Source organism: Doryrhamphus excisus, chromosome 5 (genome assembly GCF_030265055.1).
Source record: "Doryrhamphus excisus isolate RoL2022-K1 chromosome 5, RoL_Dexc_1.0, whole genome shotgun sequence".
NCBI classification, from domain to species: domain Eukaryota; kingdom Metazoa; phylum Chordata; class Actinopteri; order Syngnathiformes; family Syngnathidae; genus Doryrhamphus; species Doryrhamphus excisus.
Genome location: NC_080470.1, coordinates 18793441 through 18813119, shown reverse-complemented (window position 1 = coordinate 18813119; position 19679 = coordinate 18793441). Strand labels below are relative to the sequence as shown.

The following is a 19679-nucleotide window of genomic DNA, read 5'->3' as shown; positions in this document are numbered from 1 at the left end:
GCTCCATCATTCATTCATTCATATTCTGATGACGCTAACCAAAAGGCTCCATCATTCATTCATTCATTCATTCATTCTTTCATTCATTCATTCATTCATTCATTCATATTCTGATGACACAAACCAAAAAGCTCCATCATTCATTCATTCATTCATTCATTCTTTCATTCATTCATTCATTCATATTCTGATGACACAAACCAAAAAGCTCCATCATTCATTCATTCATTCATTCATTCTTTCATTCATTCATTCATTCATTCATTCATTCATTCATATTCTGATGACACAAACCAAAAAGCTCCATCATTCATTCATTCATTCATTCATTCTTTCATTCATTCATTCATTCATATTCTGATGACACAAACCAAAAAGCTCCAAAGTGTTTGAAAATCACTCTGGACGGAGTTTTGAGTGATGGTCAATTATGCAAATCAGGTGATGACACCACAAATAGATTGCAGTCCTGTGGGAAACCCTGTCTATGACACATACGGCGGGGCGACCAAATCGCAGGTTGCCTAGCAACAGTGCCTCCCTATGTCCTCATTTGCATAAAAACCACCGCTGAAGCTCCCAGGATTGATACGGCGTCATGTGCACTACTCACACATGAATATACGTCCTACGTACGTACCAATGAGGAAGTAGCTTTTTGTCGGCGGCGACTTCATACACGGAACGAGGTTACGGGCCTCGCTTGTGACGGACAAACCAACCTGGTTTTGTTGAGATTGAGATTGTCGAGAAACATCAGCTCTTCGCTTATTGGCGCGGTGGCGTCCAGGGAATGAGGAAACGTGTCATTGGACGTGGAATGTTTGCCTCAAATGAGCTTGGTGGGGATCTGCGGAAACACATAACCTTCCGAAGAGTTGACAGGATGAACGTTCCGTAAAATGTGTGTGCATGTGTGTGTGTGTGTGTTTTGTCCTCTTTGCCTTTGTGAGCGTGCTCGGAGAAGCTCTTGATTGGCGTGTCCTCTACGCTTGATTGATTCTGAAATATAGACAAGGTGTTGAACGCGTGAAAGTTACCAATTTCGAAGCCTTCATCTTGAAACTTCAGGAGATTCCAACGCCAATACGAGGAGTTTTTTAGCCACCGATGGCGGCGACTCGCTAAAGGCGGCCTGCCAGCTGTGTCAAAACCCCTCCGCCGTCTTCCATGTCCTCCTTTTTCTTATTACCTCCGCCAAGCGCAAAAATGGAAAAGTGATAGGTGTTGTTTTCGCCCCAGTTGGTTGTTAGTGAGGAGGATTACTCTGGAACGGAAACACCAATTTCAATCAAACTTTATTTGTGGTCTACGCCATTAACAAGAAGCAATTCCAGTTTGACGCAAATGGAAATAAAGATTTGGATGGAGCATATTGCTAAAGATTTGTGGGGAGAATTGATTCCTATATTTTGGTAAGGCACAAGATGTGAGGATACTTTTTTTTCTGCAGTTTAATTATACGGCACCAACTCCGAAGTTGGTACAGTTCAAGGAAAAATCTGCTAGCCCCAAAATACTTACAATAAGAAGCATTCATTCATTCATTTTCTACCGCTTATCTAGCATGTTTTTGGAATGTGGGAGGAAACGGGAGTAACCACCCCAAATAAGAGACAATTTGACGGCGGTCGAGTGGTTAGTGCGCAGACTTCACAGTTAGGAGACCAGGGTTCAATTCCACCCTCGGCCATCTCTGTGGATGTTCTCCCCGTGCATGTGTGGGTTTTCTCCGGGTACTCCGGTTTCCTCCCACATTCCAAAAATATGCTAGGTTAATTGGCTAATTCCAAATTGTCCATAGGTATGAATGTGAGTGTGAATGGTTGTTTGTCCATATGTGCCCTGTGATTGGCTGGCCACCAGTCCAGGGTGTACCCCGCCTCTTGCCTGAAGACAGCTGGGATAGGCTCCAGCATCCCCCGCGACCCTTGTGAGGATAAGTGGTAGAAAATGAATGAATGAATAAAACATCAACATTTCAATGAGTGTATCAATTACTCAAGGCTGCACAGGGGAAAGTTGTTAACACGCAGGCTTCACAGCTATGTGATCTGAGTTCAATTCCACCCTCGGCCATCTCTCCGGGTACTCCGGTTTCCTCCCACATTCCAAAAACATGCTAGGTTAATTAGCGACTCCAAATTGTCCATAGGTATGAATGTGAGTGTGAATGGTTGTTTGTCTATATGTGCCCTGTGATTGGCTGGCCACCAGTCCAGGGTGTACCCTGCAAAATGAATTAATGAGAGGTAAAATGTGATAAACAAATGCATGCAAGGAGACTACAGTTGAAAAAAAATGGCTTGTAGAGAATGTCTAAATGCTAACCACTCAACCACTGTGCAACCTAAACTCATATTATGAGAAAAAATTTATTTCTCGTTTTCTCCAGAAGTGAATTCATCCCATGACCTTGATGTCGCTCACATGTGTGTGACTTTGTGGATTCTTGTTTGTGTGTTTGGCGTCTCTGTAATCGCTGAATTGTAAAACCACGTGTGTGCGTCTTATCATCTATGGAAAGTGTTTTGTGATAATTCTGTTTGGAGCGACGGCACTGTACCATGTCTGGAGATGGGCAGAGGAGAAGGTAGCATTTAGATAAAACAAATTGCCGGCTGCCAAACAGGAGCAGAGACTGCTTATATTAAAGCTCCAGGACTGTGTGTGTTTTCCTGAATGTGCTTAGGATTTTTGTTGTTTGTTGTTTTTTTTCGATTTTCTACATTTGTGTGCGTGACTGTGGTATTTAAAGGCGGGAGTCCGTGTCGCCATTCAAACGGGCCTTCCGGGCACCCAACCTTCCACAGCGTTTTTTTTTTTTTTTCCCCTCTGGCCTATAACTGTAATGCCATGACAAGCAGCAGTAATTAAAATCAATAGCGAGGACTTTTTCACTCTCTGGCAAGGTCACACGCTCAAGTCCAAAATGGAGGAACTAAGAAATATGTAAAGAGATGAAGAGTCCATCTGAGGGTTTTTAAAGTGTGTGACCAGAAATGGATCACTTGCATTTTCAAATGAGTGTCAGAAGAATATAAGACAACTTTAAAAATAAAACCTAATTTTTTTATCGTGTTTTAAATATAAGTACATTTGATTATTTATGATGTCTATTATTATTAATACAGTGGAACCTCTGTTTTTGGTATTGATTATTTCCAAAAGGGCCAACAAAACCTTTCAAATAACTGTCAGAAGAATATAAGACAACCTTAAAAATAAAAATAAAAATGTTATCGTGTTTTAAATATAAGTACATTTGATTATTTATGATGTCTATTATCATTAATACCGTGGAACCTCTGTTTTTGGTATTGATTAGTTCCAAAAGGGCCAACAAAACCTTTCAAATAACTGTCAGAAGAATATAATTCATTTATTATTGTTATTTGTTTTTTGATTTGCTTAAATATTTTTCCATCTTATTTTGTGTCGAAAAATAAAAATTAACATTAAACATTTATTTAATTATTTAATAATGAATAAAATTAATTTATAATAATTTATTATAATTTATTATAATTTAATGTTTTATCAGAGCTTTTGCAAAGAACCAAAGCACTGAAAAAGTGGAGGGTATAGCAGAAGCATTGAAGACTATTATATATATATTAATATTATTAATATTTATTATTATTTTTCTTTTATCTTTTTTTCTTTGATCTTTTTTTTCTTCTTCATATATACAGTGAAGAAAATAAGTATTTGAACACCCTGCTATTTTGCTATTTCTCCCACTTAGAAATCATGGAGGGGTCTGAAATTTTCATCGTAGGTGCATGTCCACTGTGAGAGAGATAAACTAAAAAGAAAAATCCAGAAATCACAATGCATGATTTTTTTAACAATTTATTTGTGTGATACAGCTGCAAATAAGTATTTGAACACCTGAGAAAATGAATGTTAATATTTGGTACAGTAGCCTTTGTTTGCTATTACAGAGGTCAAACGTTTCCTGTAGTTTTTCACCAGGTTTGCACACACTGCAGGAGGGATCTTGGCCCACTCCTCCACACAGATCTTCTCTAGATCAGTCAGGTTTCTGGGCTGTCGCTGAGAAACACGGAGTTTGAGCTCCCTCCAAAGATTTTCGATTGGGTTCAGGTCTGGAGACTGGCTGGGCCATGCTAGAACCTTGATATGCTTCTTACGGAGCCACTCCTTGGTTTTCCTGGCTGTGTGCTTCGGGTCGTTGTCGTGTTGGAAGACCCAGCCACGACCCATCTTCAATGCTCTGACAGAGGGAAGGAGGTTGTTCCCCAAAATCTCACAATACACGGCCCCAGTCATCCTCTCTTTAATGCAGTGCACTCGTCCTGTCCCATGTGCAGAAAAACACCCCCAAAGCATGATGCTACCACCCCCATGCTTCACAGTAGGGATGGTGTTCTTCGGATTGTACTCTTCATTCTTCTTCCTCCAAACACGCTTATTGGAATTATGACCAAAAAGTTCTATTTTGGTCTCATCTGACCATAAAACTTTCTCCCATGACTCCTCTGTATCATCCAAATGGTCATATGCAAACTTAAGACGGGCCTTGACATGTGCTGGTTTAAGCAGGGGAACCTTTCGTGCCATGCATGATTTCACATCATGACGTCTTAGTGTATTACCTACAGTAACCTTGGAAACGGTGGTCCCAGCTCTTTTCAGGTCATTGACCAAGTCCTGTCGTGTAGTTCTGGGCTGATTCCTCACCTTTCTTAGAATCATTGAGACCCCACGAGGTGATATCTTGCATGGGGCTCCACTCCGATTGAGATTGACCGTCATGTTTAGCTTCTTCCATTTTCTAATGATAGCTCCAACAGTGGACCTTTTTTCACCAAGCTGCTTGGTAATTGCTCCGTAGCCCTTTCCAGCCTTGTGGAGGTGTACAATTTTGTCTCTGGTGTCTTTGGACAGCTCTTTGGTCTTCGCCATGTTACAAGTTAAAGTCTTACTGATTGTATGGGGTGGACAGGTGTCTTTATGCAGCTAACGACCTCAAACAGGTGCATCTGATTCAGGATGATACATGGAGTGCAGGTGGACTTCTAATGGGCAGACTAACAGGTCTTTCAGGGTCAGAATTCTAGATGATACACAGGTGTTCAAATACTTATTTGCAGCTGTATCACACAAATAAATTGTTAAAAAATCATGCATTGTGATTTCTGGATTTTTCTTTTTAGTTTATCTCTCTCACAGTGGACATGCACCTACGATGAAAATTTCAGACCCCTCCATGATTTCTAAGTGGGAGAAATAGCAAAATAGCAGGGTGTTCAAATACTTATTTTCTTCACTGTATATAATTTAATAATTTAATAAATAAAAATTAATTCATTATAATTCAATATAATATACTGTAATTTAATATATATTTATTAATATTTAATATAATTAATATTTATTAATATTTTTATTTTATATATATATATTTTTTAATTTATTTATTTATTTAATTTTTTTTTTAACCTGATGCGGCCCAGCCTCACCCAGACCCTAGCTCCAGTGGTCCCCAGGTAAAGTTGAGTTTGAGACCCCTGCCTTAAGTCCTCCATTGATGTCTTTTGTTTACCGTGTCACATGACGCAGCTGACACAGCTATCGCCATCACGACTACACGCAAGCCAGAACCTGAACAGAAAGCTTCTCCTCCGTGGCTTTTATCTGCCGCCTAACACGATATACGAGGTGTTTGCGCAAACACATCAAACTGTCTTTCCTGCTTCCTTCGGGGCGAGTCAGAGAGAGAGAAGTTCAGACAGTTAGCGGCGAGCAGTCTGTCCCGTTTGTTGATTGTCGGGGCCCCCGTTCCTACCGCAAAACCCCGATACCATCTTCATCTCATCTCTTGCCAGGGACGCTCACTCACTCGCTCGCTCGCTCACTACAGGCGGCCTTCGCGTCCCACAGCCCGCTACGCCGCTTGCCGTCATCCCTTCCTTCCCGCATATCAGACCCGGATCTGCCATCTCCTCGTTCTCTTATCTTCTCCTTATCTCCTCATACCACCTTTCTTCCTGATCCAAACACCCCGGACCCATCAATCAGTCATCGCTCCCCCCCTTTATCCTCATCTCTTGGTAGCATCTGCAAGAGTTTTTGTTGGCAGAACTGTTTTCCCCAATGTGGACTGTCAGAACCCTCAGAAAGTGACAGTGTTGCAGATATTTGGAGAAAGGCGGCGGAAAAACGGGAGGCGAAGGCGGTCACGTGCTACACCCTTCACACCGCGTCTCCGAAAGGGGGAGGCGAGGGAGAGGAAGACAACGTCAAGCAGATGAAGGGTGTGAACTGCAAACATGTCGCGTAAGCAGAGACCTTGTGTGCACTGTGGCGATACCGCCCCGTAACCGCCATTGATCCAGCTGGAGGTGCAAAGAGCAGTCGGTTCTGTTTAGCGCCGGGCCTGGCAGGCGACGCGGCTTGCGTCTGGCGGGTCAGTGAAGTACCCACGAAGGAGAACACAGTTAAGTTAGCGGTACATGCAAGAACGATGCATCACTAAGGCCTTGACAATCACAGAAAAAGAACCCATGTCCGGAATGGAAAATAGTAATGGTTTAATTTCATTTAAACATGCATCAGATTACAATTGAGTGCATCCCATAATAAGTTCCCAGTTCCACATGTCCAAAAGGAGTAGGAAGAAGCAAAGCTTATTAAATCCTACCCCTCCATCTGGTACTTTTACAATCAGTAACTGTTACATTTGTTCACTTCCTGCTTTCCTAATATAATTCAAGTTTTTGTTTAATTTTTATTTTTGTCATGTACCAAAGTACGAGGTGATATGATATACGATATGATAATAATTTTAATAATTTGTTATTTTACTAATTTATTTTAATGTATTTTAATTTATTTTATTTTACTTTTGTCACGTACTGAAGTACGAGGTGATATGATATACGATATGATTAATTTAATTAATTTATTTTTTGAATTTTTTTACATATATATATATATATATATATATATATATATATATATATGTAAAAAAATTCAAAAAAATAAATAAATTAAATTAATCATATATATATATATATATATATATATATATATATATATATATATATATATATATATATATATATATATATATATATATATATATATATATATATATATATATATATATATATATATATATATATATATATATATATATATATATATATATATATATATATATAGGTAATATACCCATTATGTCATTGTATCATCATATCACCCCATAAAAAATACAAAAAAATATGTTAATTAATAAAATAAAAAATATTCATGAATGAATGAATGAAATCTTTTTTAGTTAAATTAAAACAAATTAATAAGATGAAAAAATATTCATTTATGAATGAATGAATGAACGAATGAATAGTTTTTTATTTTGTTAATTCATTTTATTTTCATTTCATTCATGAATGAATGAATAATTTGTTATTTTATTATTTTATTTTATTATTTTATTTTATTATTTATTTTTAATTTATTTTAATTAATTTTATTTAATTTTTTAATTTTATTTTTGTCCCGTACCAAAGCAGGAGGTGATATGAGCATCCAATGCCATAATGGGTACCATAGTAAGTGTCAATATAGTGATATATATAGCACATCATGACTGGTTCAAGACTCTTCATCCTTGTATTTAGCAAACATCAACTGCTTGTATTGTTTCTTGAATTGGCTCATCGTTGTGCATTGTTTGATTTCCTTACTCAATCCATTCCATAGTTTGATTCCACATACTGAAATGCTATGGCTAGCATAACGTAGTCCGAGCATAGAAGTGTTTCAAATGTACTTCTTCCCTGAGATCATATTTTTCCTCTCTTGTAGAGAAGTATTGGATGACATTTTTAGCTAATTGCTTATTTTTAGCCTTATGCATTATTTTAGCTGTTTGAAGATGAACTATATCAGCAAGTTGAAGTATTTGTCATTTTAGAAATAAGGAGTTAGTATGTTCTCTGTAGGCGACATTATGAATTATCTGTACTGGCCTTTTTTGCAGTACATTTAGCGAGTGAAGATTGCTTTTATAGTTATTAGCCCATATTTCCACACAATAAGTAAGACATCAGAAAAGGCAGTCATAGACATAAAACATCATAAAATGATCAACGCCAACCATTTGAACGCTATTGCACTGATAAACTGATACCTGCTGGTGGTATGTATTGTATGAATATCTATTTTTTGTTGTGTGCCTGCATTGTGGCTGGTTTTTACAGTATGCTGAAGGTTAATGTTGAATTTGAATGAAAGATGAATGTTTTGCTGAGAAGCTTTTAATAACTGTTCATCCTATATTGCTTGCTTTCAACATCTATTCACTCCAGACTCACACACATTCATCAGAACCTCTTTTTTTTTTTTTTTTATGAATTCGCTGTGTAAGGTCAGACAAAATCAAAATGCACAAAAACGTAATCATTTAATCCGATTAATCCGTTACAAACAAAAGCAAAATACATGATGAATGAAAGGGGATACAAATTAATCAAAGTCAAGTTAAAGTTAATCAAATCTTTACTTGCAACTTTTTGTATTCAATTTTTTAAAAAGCATTGATTCAAAAAAGACCATAGCAATGGTTTCACTCTAATTGACCAGAAATGGATCATCGGCATTTTCAAATGACTGTCAGAAGAATATAAGACAACCCTAAAAATAAAACCTAATTTTTTATCGTGTTTTAAATATAAGTACATTTGATTATGTATGATATCTATTATCATTCATAGCATGGAACCTCTGTTTTTGGTATTGATTAGTTCCAGAAGGGCCAACAAAAGCTGAAATATAAGGAAATGTTTCCAAGACATTTTGTAATTTTATGAAAATAACAAAAAATATTATGAAGAAAATATATTTTTTTAATTATTAAAATAATAATTATTTTAGTAGCATAAAATTGAAATAATAAATTAATAATAATAAAATAATAAAAATAAATAATAAAATAGAAATAATTGTTTAGTTGAAATAATATATTTTTTATATTTTTTTAAAGTGACATATTATGACAATAAAAGAATAAAGCTAGTCCGAGTTAGTCAAATAATAAAGTTACTTTTTTTTTTTTACACCATGTGCCTGAATGGGTTCCCTGGTCGGAATCTGTCTATAGTGTCTCAGCTCTAAAAAAAAAAACCCTGTGCATTCTTCACAGAGACTAAGGCACATACGAAAACCAAAAGGTAGTACCAGCTAGTCAAAATAAAGTTTTAATTTTTTGGGAAAATTATGTGACAAAAAAGTCAAAATTTTATGTGAATAAAGTATTTTTGTAATATTCATTATCATGTTTATTATCATTCATACAGTTGAACCTCGGTTGTTGTTATTGATTAATTCCAAAAGGGTCAACAAAAAACAAAATATAAGGAAACCGACGCAATGTTTCAAAGACATTTTGTAATTGTATGAGAATAACAAAAAATATTATGAAGAAAAATAACATTATTTTAGTAGCATAAAGTTGAAGTAATAAATATTTTTTTTCATTTTTTTAAGTGACATTATTATGACAATAACAGAATAAAGCTAGTCCCAGCTAGTTAAATAATAAAATTAATTCTTTTTTTACACCGTGTGCCTGAATGGGTTCCCTGGTCGGAATCTGTCTATAGTGTCTCAGCTCTAAAAAAAAACATTTTGTAATTGTATGAGAATAACAAAAAATATTAAGAAGAAAATTAACATTATTTTAGTAGCATAAAATTGAAAGAATAAAATAAAAATAAAAAATAAAATCATAAAAATAAATAATAAAATCATAACATTGAAATAATTGTTTGGTTGAAAGAATATATTTTTTATTTTTTTAAGTGACATATTATGAGAATAAAAGAATAAAGCTAGTCCCAGTTAGTCAAATAATAAAGTTACTTTTTACGCCGTGTGCCTGAATGGGTTCTCTGGCCAGAATCTGTCCGTAGTGTCGCAGCTCTAAAAGAACTATTCTTTACAGAGACCAACAAGTCATGGCGTAGATGCTTTGGGTGGGCACATGACTGGTTTGTTGGGTGCACTAGACGTATTTTTAAAATTGCCTTTTGTCGAAAAGCCAATCCTACAAAAACCCAGATTGAATTATTAGTTTAGTTGACCTTCAAGTCTAACCCAATCCCCTTTAAACGTGTCGTCTCCTTCGCTATTTCAGGCAGAGGCTTCCGGCCAAGAACGTCTACTACTACCGCTGCCCGGACCACCGCCGCAACTACGTCATGTCCTTCGCTTTCTGCTTTGACCGAGAAGATGACGTGTACCAGTTCGCCTACTGCTACCCGTACACCTACTCCAGACTGCAGCATTATCTGGCCAGCCTGGAGCGCAGGAACCTTCCCTACCTGCAGAGGGAGCAGCTGGGACTCAGCGTGGTGAGTTGGAGCTGCATCAAGGAGGTCAAAGATTAGGATTAAGGCCTCCAGTAAAGTGTGCCAGATCGGTAACTTAGGTGTATGTGACGGTCATAACTTCAGCCTCTCATGTTATCGTTAGCAATATTACCCCCCCTAAGCCTGCAGTTGTGTGTGTGTACACAGTGTGTACACAGTGTGTACACAAGCTCTCACCTCTGCAGCGGCAGCTAGTGTATCACACGCGTCGCCTCCAGTCGCGTCTGCTCTTATCAAATAATTGTAGGAGAAAACTCATTAGAAATGCTTGAGAGATTACGACTTTTGCCTCTGTCCTCCTTACATTTGTCAAAGAAGGCTTGGGTTGGGTAGGGGACCATGAAAGTACCCCCCCTTTCTCCATTTGTAAGGTGCGCCTGACCATAAAATGGAGATAAGACTTTGAAATTTACCAAACCATAACATGGAAATGGTCAATGATTCTTAATTTGTCTCATATTCAGAGTCAAACAAATCCTCCTCTGAGCTTTTCTTCCTGTCGCACACAACCACACATACCCGATAATGCCTAGAGTCCAGATTCTGGGAGTAGCGACATGGACGACGGAAGTGGAAACTGATAAGACGTTTTATTTATGTCTTATGTAGCGATCCTGTTCTGGTCTGACATCGTAGGTTTGATCAACTTCTGTTTGGACTGCTCGGACCGTCGGACCGGATGTCTAAACTACCGTATTTTCCGGACTATAAGTCGCACTCTTTTCATAGGTTGAACCCACTGAAGTCATCACACAGAAACTTAACATTCAAAAGGGTAGCTAAGAAATATTCAAGCAATTTAACTTATGTTTACCATATTTTTTGGACAATAAGTCACACTTTTTTTCATAGGTTGGCTGTTTCTGAGACTTATATTCCGGAGCAACTTATAGTCCAGAAAATACAGTAAATTACCCGCAAAAAATGTGACTTATACCCCAGTGTGACTTATGTATGTTTTTTTCTACCTAATTATGCATTTTTGGCCTTGTGCGACTTATACTCCGGAATGACTTATAGTCCAGAAAATACGGTAGCTTTATTCTTTTATTCTCATAATAATGTCACTTGAAAAAAATTAAAAAAAATATTATTTCAACTTTGTGCTACTAAAATAATGTTTTCTTCATAATATTTTTTGTTATTCTCATACACAAACACATTGCCTCGGTTTTCTTATATTTCATTTTTTGTTGGCCCTTTTTGGAACTAATCAATAACAACAACCGAGGTTCCACTGTATGAATGATAATAAACATGATAATGAATAATACAAAAATACTTTATTCACATAATATTTTACTTGCGGGATCAAGCGGTTCATTTGCCTTGAGACAAAAATGACACAGAGAAATGAAGTACGTATTTATTCAATTCAACTATTCAATTGTGACCCTGAAGAAGACGACTTTAGTGGTTTTAGTTCCTAGGAGAAGGAGGAGGACGGTGATGAATGACTTACTGGGAGGCTACTGTCTAACGAGCCTTTCTATGTTCCGACGTGGACAAAATTTACGATAATTCATCTGCTCCAGGGCGAGTGGTTAGTGCGCAGGCCTCACAGCTAGGAAACCCGAGTTCAATCCCATCCTCGGCTATCTCTGTGTGGAGTTTGCATGTTCTACCCGTGTTTTCTCCGGGTACTCCGTTTTCCTCCCACATTCCAAAAACATACTAGGTTAATTGGCCACTCCAAATTGTCAAATTGTACAAATACAGTGATCCCTCATTTATCACGGTTAATCGGTTCCGGAGCCGACTGTGATAAGTGAATTTGATTGTGATAGTGTGGATTTGATGTTTATAAATCTGATATGTTTATGTTAAGCAGTCGAGCGGTTAGCGCACAGACCTCACAGCTAGGAGACCCGAGTTCAATTCCATCCTCAGCCATCTCTGTGTGGAGTTTGCATGTTCTACCCGTGTTTTTTTCCGGGTACTCCGTTTTCCTCCCACATTCCAAAAACATGCTAGGTGAATTGGCTAACTCCAGATTTGTCCATAGGTATGAATGTGAGTGTGAATGGTTGTTTGTCTATATGTGCCCTGTGATTGGCTGGCCACCAGCATCTTGCCTGAAGACAGCTGGGATAAAAAAATACATGCACCTTTGAGTCTCTGAGTCCTTCTGATGGAGGCTCATTTGATATGCGTCAAAAAACGAACCGAACAAATGCAACAAAGCCAACGGAAAAGCTTCGATCTGCTCACTTAGCTACTCGCCTTTCAATATTGTGTACTTTCCACTGATAAGCGATTGATAATTCTTGCAGGACCAGATCAGGACTGCCATCTTTTTCCATATTTTTAGTTCTACCTTGAATCTGCAGAAGGAGGTGCAGAGAGAAAGGCCAGACACACTCGGTTTGACTCGATATTAGTATTCATAGTCATAGCCAGCTTTTATGGCCGTATTTTTCTCTTTATGTTCTCCGGGCCTGGGTGGCAGACAGCCCGGCCCGGCCCCCTCATATCTCTTTCTGTCTGCTCTATCTCCCTACCCGCCGCCCCCGCTATCTCATGCACATATGCAACTCCAAACACTCACACAGGTCAGAGGGGAAAAAAGATGAGAAGAGATGAGGGGAGCTTCCGAGACACATCAAAGTTTGAAGACGGATCGCGTTCTTTCCAAGGCCGACTCGTTTGCAGGGACGCGTTCACCTTCTAATGACAACACTTATCTCGGAAGGATGCAAATAAGCGCCGGGGCCATTTGTGCTGGCATTCTTCTCTGCTTGCTGACTAATTTGTTCCCTCTAATGTATTCCTATGAACAGAACGTGTTCAGATACCGTCATTGGCTCTGTGTTGTTTGTGTACTTACGGGGACAGGTACCTCATTACGCAGGGTCCGTCAAAAACCGGATCATATGAAAACCGGAACATTTTTTTTTTCCCCATAGAAAAGAATTAAAATCTAATTAAACCGTTCCAGACGTGCAAAAATGTTACCACAAAACACGTTTAACTCATTCAATCCCGGCCATTTTTCAAAAGGCAGCCTCTTCAGTAGCAGCCATTTTAGCGTTTTTTTTTTTTTTCAAGGCACACAGAATAATGGCAATGGTAATGGTTTTATTTCATTTGAACATGCATCAGATTCCAATTGAGTGCATCCCATAATCAGTTCCCAGTTCCACATGTCCAAAAGGAGTAGGAAGAAGCAAAGCTTATTAAATCGTACCCCTCCATCTGGTACTTTTTCAATCAGTAACTGTTACATTTGTTCACTTCCTGCTTTCCTAATATAGGTTAATTTTTTTAATTAAAAAAAATATATAATTTTGTCATGTACCGAAGTACATGAATGAATTAATGAATGAATATTTTTTTATTTTATTAATTTATTTTATTAATTTATTTTTTTAATAAAACTATTCATGAAATGAATCTTTTGATTTTATTAATTTATTTTTATTTATTTTCATTTCATTTTATGAATGAATGAATGAATGAATAGTTTTTTTATTTTATTGATTTATTTTAATTTATTTTATTTTTTTATTTTTTTGGCCCGTACCGAACTACGAGGTGATATGACCATCCAATGACATAATGGATACCATAGGTACCATATCACCTCGTACTTCGGTACGTGACAAAAAATAAATTAATAAAATAAATTAATAAAATAAAAATTATTCATGAATGAATGAATAATTAATCAAATTAAAATTATTCATGAATGAATGAATGAATATTTTTTATTTTATTAATTTATTTTATTAATTTATTTATTTTTGATAAAAAATATTCATGAATGAATGAATATTTTTTGATTTTATAAATTTATATTAATTAATTTTATTTTCATTTCATTTCATGAATGAATGAATAAATAATTTTTTTCATTGATTTATTTTAATTTATTTTATTTTAACTTTTTTTGTCACGTACCAAAGTAGGAGGTGATATGAGCATCCAATGCCATAATGGGTACCATAGTAAGTGTCAATATAGTGATATATATAGCACATCATGACTGGTTCAAGACTCTTCATCCTTGTATTTAGCAAACATCAACTGCTTGTATTGTTTCTTGAATTGGCTCATCGTTGTGCATTGTTTGATTTCCTTACTCAATCCATTCCATAGTTTGATTCCACATAATGAAATGCTATGGCTAGCATAACGTAGTCCTAGCATGTAATGTGTTGTATGGCTACATAAACATGGAACCTACCAAAAGAAACATTGGACTCCAGTCTTTCATCAGTGTTTCTACTCTTTTTTGTTCTTTTGTAATCAGCCGTAGAATGTGAAAAGTTTCAGGAAAATATCAGTCCCCGACTAAAAAAGAATATTTCCCTTTGACAGAAATATTTTTTGCTTTTGTGCACACGTGTTTTAACTTGTCCCTACAATGAGTCGTGTTTTTTTTTCCATCCACTGGATCTCACCTTATGGCTTAAAATGGTGAAATCCATTAGTGGAGAGTTGTTGTAGTTTTACACGCGGAAGCAATTGCTATTTGACTTGACTTTTACCCTCATTGAAGACTCTTGTTAGTGAGGGCCGTAACGATAGGAGAGTAGTGATTCAAACTCCTGTGACACTTTTAAAAACACTAAAATACAGAAATACAGAAAAGACAGACAACAATATTCAAAGTTACTCGCAGCGAGGAAAGTGAAACCACATACCCAGTGACATGCCGCTCCACTTTTATTCTCTTTTCGGGGGTCCCTACTACATGGTCATGCAACTCTGGGGGGGGGGGGGGGGGGGGGGGGGGGGGGGGCAGTTGCACGAGCTGTATTTGTTTGTCTATGTGCATGTGTATATGTGAGAGTAATTACTTTTATTGTTTTATGAGTTCTTATCTTGACACATTCTGGCAGGATTAACATGAACATCTGCAGGGTCACTGTTGGTGCATCCAGGCACCTCCAGGACCTGGGGGGTTGCTGGTGGTCTCTGATCAGGGTCACGGGAACATTCAAACACTTTCTATTGTCTAAGCAAATGGATATAAGTGTGATAACTAACATTATATTCATTCTATCTACATTTTATTCTAACAAGTAGAGAGCCTCATGGATGACAAAGGGCCAAATACAAGTTTGTTACACATAATATTCCATAATAACCGAGACGTGTACAAGAACTGAGGCAAAATTCTAGCCAAAAAAAATCCTCTAAAACCAAAGCTGAGTCTCTATTGTATTTTTAGACATTCTCAAACTTAATAACGTTTTTGTTTTTGTAACTCTGAGAAAGGGCTTCATCCGCTTGCACTGCTTATTTGAGAACCAAAAAACACCGAATGAACCAAAAGGGCAAAGCAATAAGATTTGAATACAATTTTCAAGTCAGTGTCTCGATTGATTCCCCTTCATTTTTGTCTTTTCTAATTGAGACAACAAAGGCCAATCCAATAACAACAGAAGGAAGAAAGCTCTGCAAGCGTTGATGAACTCTTCCGACAATAAGCATGTCGAGTGTGAGATTTTCCTCGCGTGAACCGAGCAACACAGACGATGATGGATGGTGGAGTTCAAGCTTTATGATCCGGTAAAGCCTGAATGTTCGTATCGAGGCATAAAACCACACCTCAACTCACCGTGCAGTTAAATTTCCATTAAATTGACGTATGACAGTCGGCATGCATATGAGGAAAATTCTAATTGTTGCCACATTAAGATGAGGGACTTCTTCCAGTTTGGGCTGAAGGAATTTATCACGTCACTGTATTGACCCAAATATAAGACGACACTGAATATAAGACAACATCTTTTTTTGTCAATTTTTTTTTTCCCCAAAATCAAATTTTCAATATCAGCTAAGTTAAAGCTAAGGCATTTTTTTCCCATAGGAAATAATGTAAATCTGATGACTCCATTTCAGACACCAAAAATATCAACACTCGATACAGTACATGGTACACAGACTACTTCCATATGTGCAGTACTGTACACCAGCGATTTTAAATACTAGAATAAAAATTCTGACCAATAAATAGAGTGAGTACACTACTTGGCTGCTGCCAGCAGAGGCGCTGTTGATTAAGTCAAGCTAGTTTGCTGTCCGAAGAAGAGCAACATGCCAACAGCAGGGGGGAGTTGAGTTGAGCTACAGGGCAGCACGAGCATGGAAACAGGAGTTCAGAACATTCAGAGAGACTGTCATATCCTTTGAAAAGCAGCAATTAATTGATGGTAATTTTGAAGGAAATGTAATCGAATGCGGCTGCACGGCGGTCAAGTGGTTAGCGCACAGACCTCACAGCTCGGAGACCCGAGTTCAATCCCACCTTTGTGTGGACTTTGCATGTTCATCCAGGGTGTACCCCGCCTCTCGCCCAAAGACAGCTGGGATAGGCTCCAGCACCCCCGCGACCCTCGTGAGGACAAGCGGTAGAAAATGAATGAATAATATTAATATGAGGCTGCACAGTGGTCGAGTGGTTAGCACGTAGGCCTCACAGCTAGGAGACCCAAGTTCAATTCCACCAATTGCATGTTCTCCCCGTGCATTTGTGGGTTTTTTCTGGGTACTCCGGTTTCCTCCCACATTCCAAAAACATGCTAGGTTAATTAGCGACTCCAAATTGTCCATAGGTATGAATGTGAGAGTGTGAATGGCTGTTTGTCTATATGTGCCCTGTGATTGGCTGGCCACCAGTCCAGCGTGTACCCCGCCTCTCACCCAAAGACAGCTGGGATAGGCTCCAGCACCCCCCACAACCCTCTTGAGGATAAGCGGTAGAAAATGAATGACTGGGGCGGCACGGCGGTCGTGTGGTTAGCGCGTAGACCTCACAGCTAGGAGACACGGGTTCAATTCCACGCTCAGCCATCTCTGTGTGGAGTTTGCATGTTTTCCCTGGGTACTCCGGGCATCCTCAAATTCGGTCAAATGTAGAAAAAAACACCAGGATATGTTTATACATTCCCACTGGAATATTTTTTTATTCTGCGCATGGCCGATATTCCTGTGTCCCCCATCTGTTTGAACGTTTGTAGATCACCCTGACGATATATCTAAGTCACCCTCCTTTTCCCCTGAGGCGCTGAGACGGAAACACACACCCCACCTGCTCAAACACTAACACGTAACAGGTATCTACTTATCTCCAGACTGGAACCGAAAGCACCTTTTTGGGCCACCGTGCGGATTGAAAAGGGCGGGGTTATGATGCTGTTAAGTCGCCTCTGACACCGTGTGACCTTTACCTGTTCGGACCGGACGGAAGGGAGGTGTAAATGAGAAATCTCAGGGAGCTTCAAGGTCGTGTGAGGTGTAGACCGCACACAGCTTGAACATGCACTGTCCTTTCACGCCACATCCCCTGAGCTTTTTTACTTGGATTGTATTTGTCTACACGATTCAGCAACAAATTAGCACACAGTAATCTCTCATTTATCACTATCAATTGGTCCAAAAAGTACGATTCCTGATTTATAAATGGAATATTTTTGTAATTATAGCATAGAAACCCTTTATAAGAGCCCTCTAGACATGAACTAACACCCCTATAGTCACCATTACACTCGTATTACCCAATAGAGTTGACATAGTAAGATAAAAAAAAGGCATACTAAACCTGTTTATGGCCTTCTAAATACGCTTTATAACACTATTAGAGACCTCTAGATATGGAATAACACCCCTATAGTCAGCTTTTGAGAAAATAAGCCAAGTCACCCATGGTATGTCTGACATGGGAGAGTGAAAAAAAAAAAACGCTCTCCTCCCATTCAGTGTGGAAGTACCACGTTTTTGGAAGAAATACATTCGAGGCTAACGAGTTAGCTTGCTAGCTAGCGGTCCTCTCGAGTCCGTGCCGCTCAAAGCGGAAATATTATGCTCATTTTACGGCCCTTTGTATTGAGTTGTGGACTCATATAAAGCAGTTACACACAATAGCCAGCATAGAAACCTTTATAGATCTTCCAGAATCTGCACCTATTCCAGCTGTATTTGTTAGATTCCGTGCTTCCTGTGAAAGCAGTCTGTCGGTGGATTTTTACTGTTATTATTTTATTATCACAGTCATCCCTCTACATCGGTCCCTCCTTTTTTTTGTGTGGAAGTAGCAAGTTTTTAGAAGAAATACATTCGAGGCTAACAAGTTAGCTTGCTAGCTAGCGGTCCTCTCGAGTCTGTGCCGCTCAAAGCTGAACTATTATACTCATTTTCCGACCCTTTGTATTTAGTTGTGGACTCTTATAAAGCAGCTACACACAATAACCAGCACAGAAACCTTTGTAGATCTTCCAGAATCTGCACCTATTCCAGCTGTATTTGTTAGATTCTGTGCTTCCCGTGAAAACAGTGTTCTAGCAAGCTGCATATCATGGCTACTAGATACTAGATCCTCGAATATAGGATACTAGAATACTAGATACTAGAACTTAGGTCATATGGTCATGTCTGGAAGTGGCTTGGTCGGTACTACTGCATGTAGCATTCGTTTCCTCCGCACGTAGCTAAACGATTCGAGAGGCAACACATGGTTTTTCCACAGAAGGACTTTGAGATGGTAAATGGAATCGGACTGTGTTAGTGCATGTAAACGTAGCCAGTGTCCTCTGCGGTGACTTAACACCACTTAGACGGCGGTGATTGAATAGAAGCCCTAATCCTGTCCGATATCTGAGTTTAGGTAGCATGTCAGGTGTGTGCTCAGTGGGAGTGGAGTGTCAAGAAGAGCCTTTTTTTTCTTGCCGTGTGTGTTTGTGTGTGGAGGAAGACGATGGGAGTGGAGTGGGCACTGCGGCCATGTCTTGCTTCTCTCGGCCCTTATCTCTATGTTTGTACACCATGTGCCAAGATCCAATCAATAGCCACTCCAGCCGTGGCGAGAGGAGAAGGTCAGCGGCCACGTGGGATGTAAGAGGATGGCGAATGGAGACACTTAAAAAAAAAAAAAAAAAAGACGCGACAAGCAAGCTAGGACTTAACGAGACGAGATGAGACCTTACAAGCGTAATGACACTTCCTTTCATTCCAGCGAGAAGCTCTTCCCTGGGAATTATTGTTTTTGTGAAGATATGATGGTCGTTTCATGACGCGGCCGAAAGGTGCCATGACACGGCGGCCTCCGTTGTGACAAATCGCCCGTTTTTAATAGCCGTGAATAATTAATGGCGACGTTCTGCGAAAGCTTGAGATCTTGACACTGGAGCTCTTCCATGAAAGGTTGGATGATTGGTGTGTGGTGACGAGAGCCCTCCAGCTGGAGGCCTCCCACAAAGGCCAGCGCCTGAATAGCCAATCAGCTATTTATCATGTGGATGAGGTGACGACTGCCTCGTTACGCCACTTGAT

At 38.6% G+C, this 19679-nt stretch overlaps 1 protein-coding gene across 1 annotated transcript in view; it reads left to right on the top strand.

Moving 5' to 3' along the window:
- agbl4 (AGBL carboxypeptidase 4) overlaps positions 1-19679 on the top strand; it is a 392166-nt gene that overhangs the window by 210556 nt on the left and 161931 nt on the right. The window contains exon 5 of the mRNA XM_058073430.1: positions 10169-10385. Coding sequence (XP_057929413.1) covers positions 10169-10385 — 217 coding nt within the window. The remainder of the gene's footprint in view (positions 1-10168; positions 10386-19679) is intronic.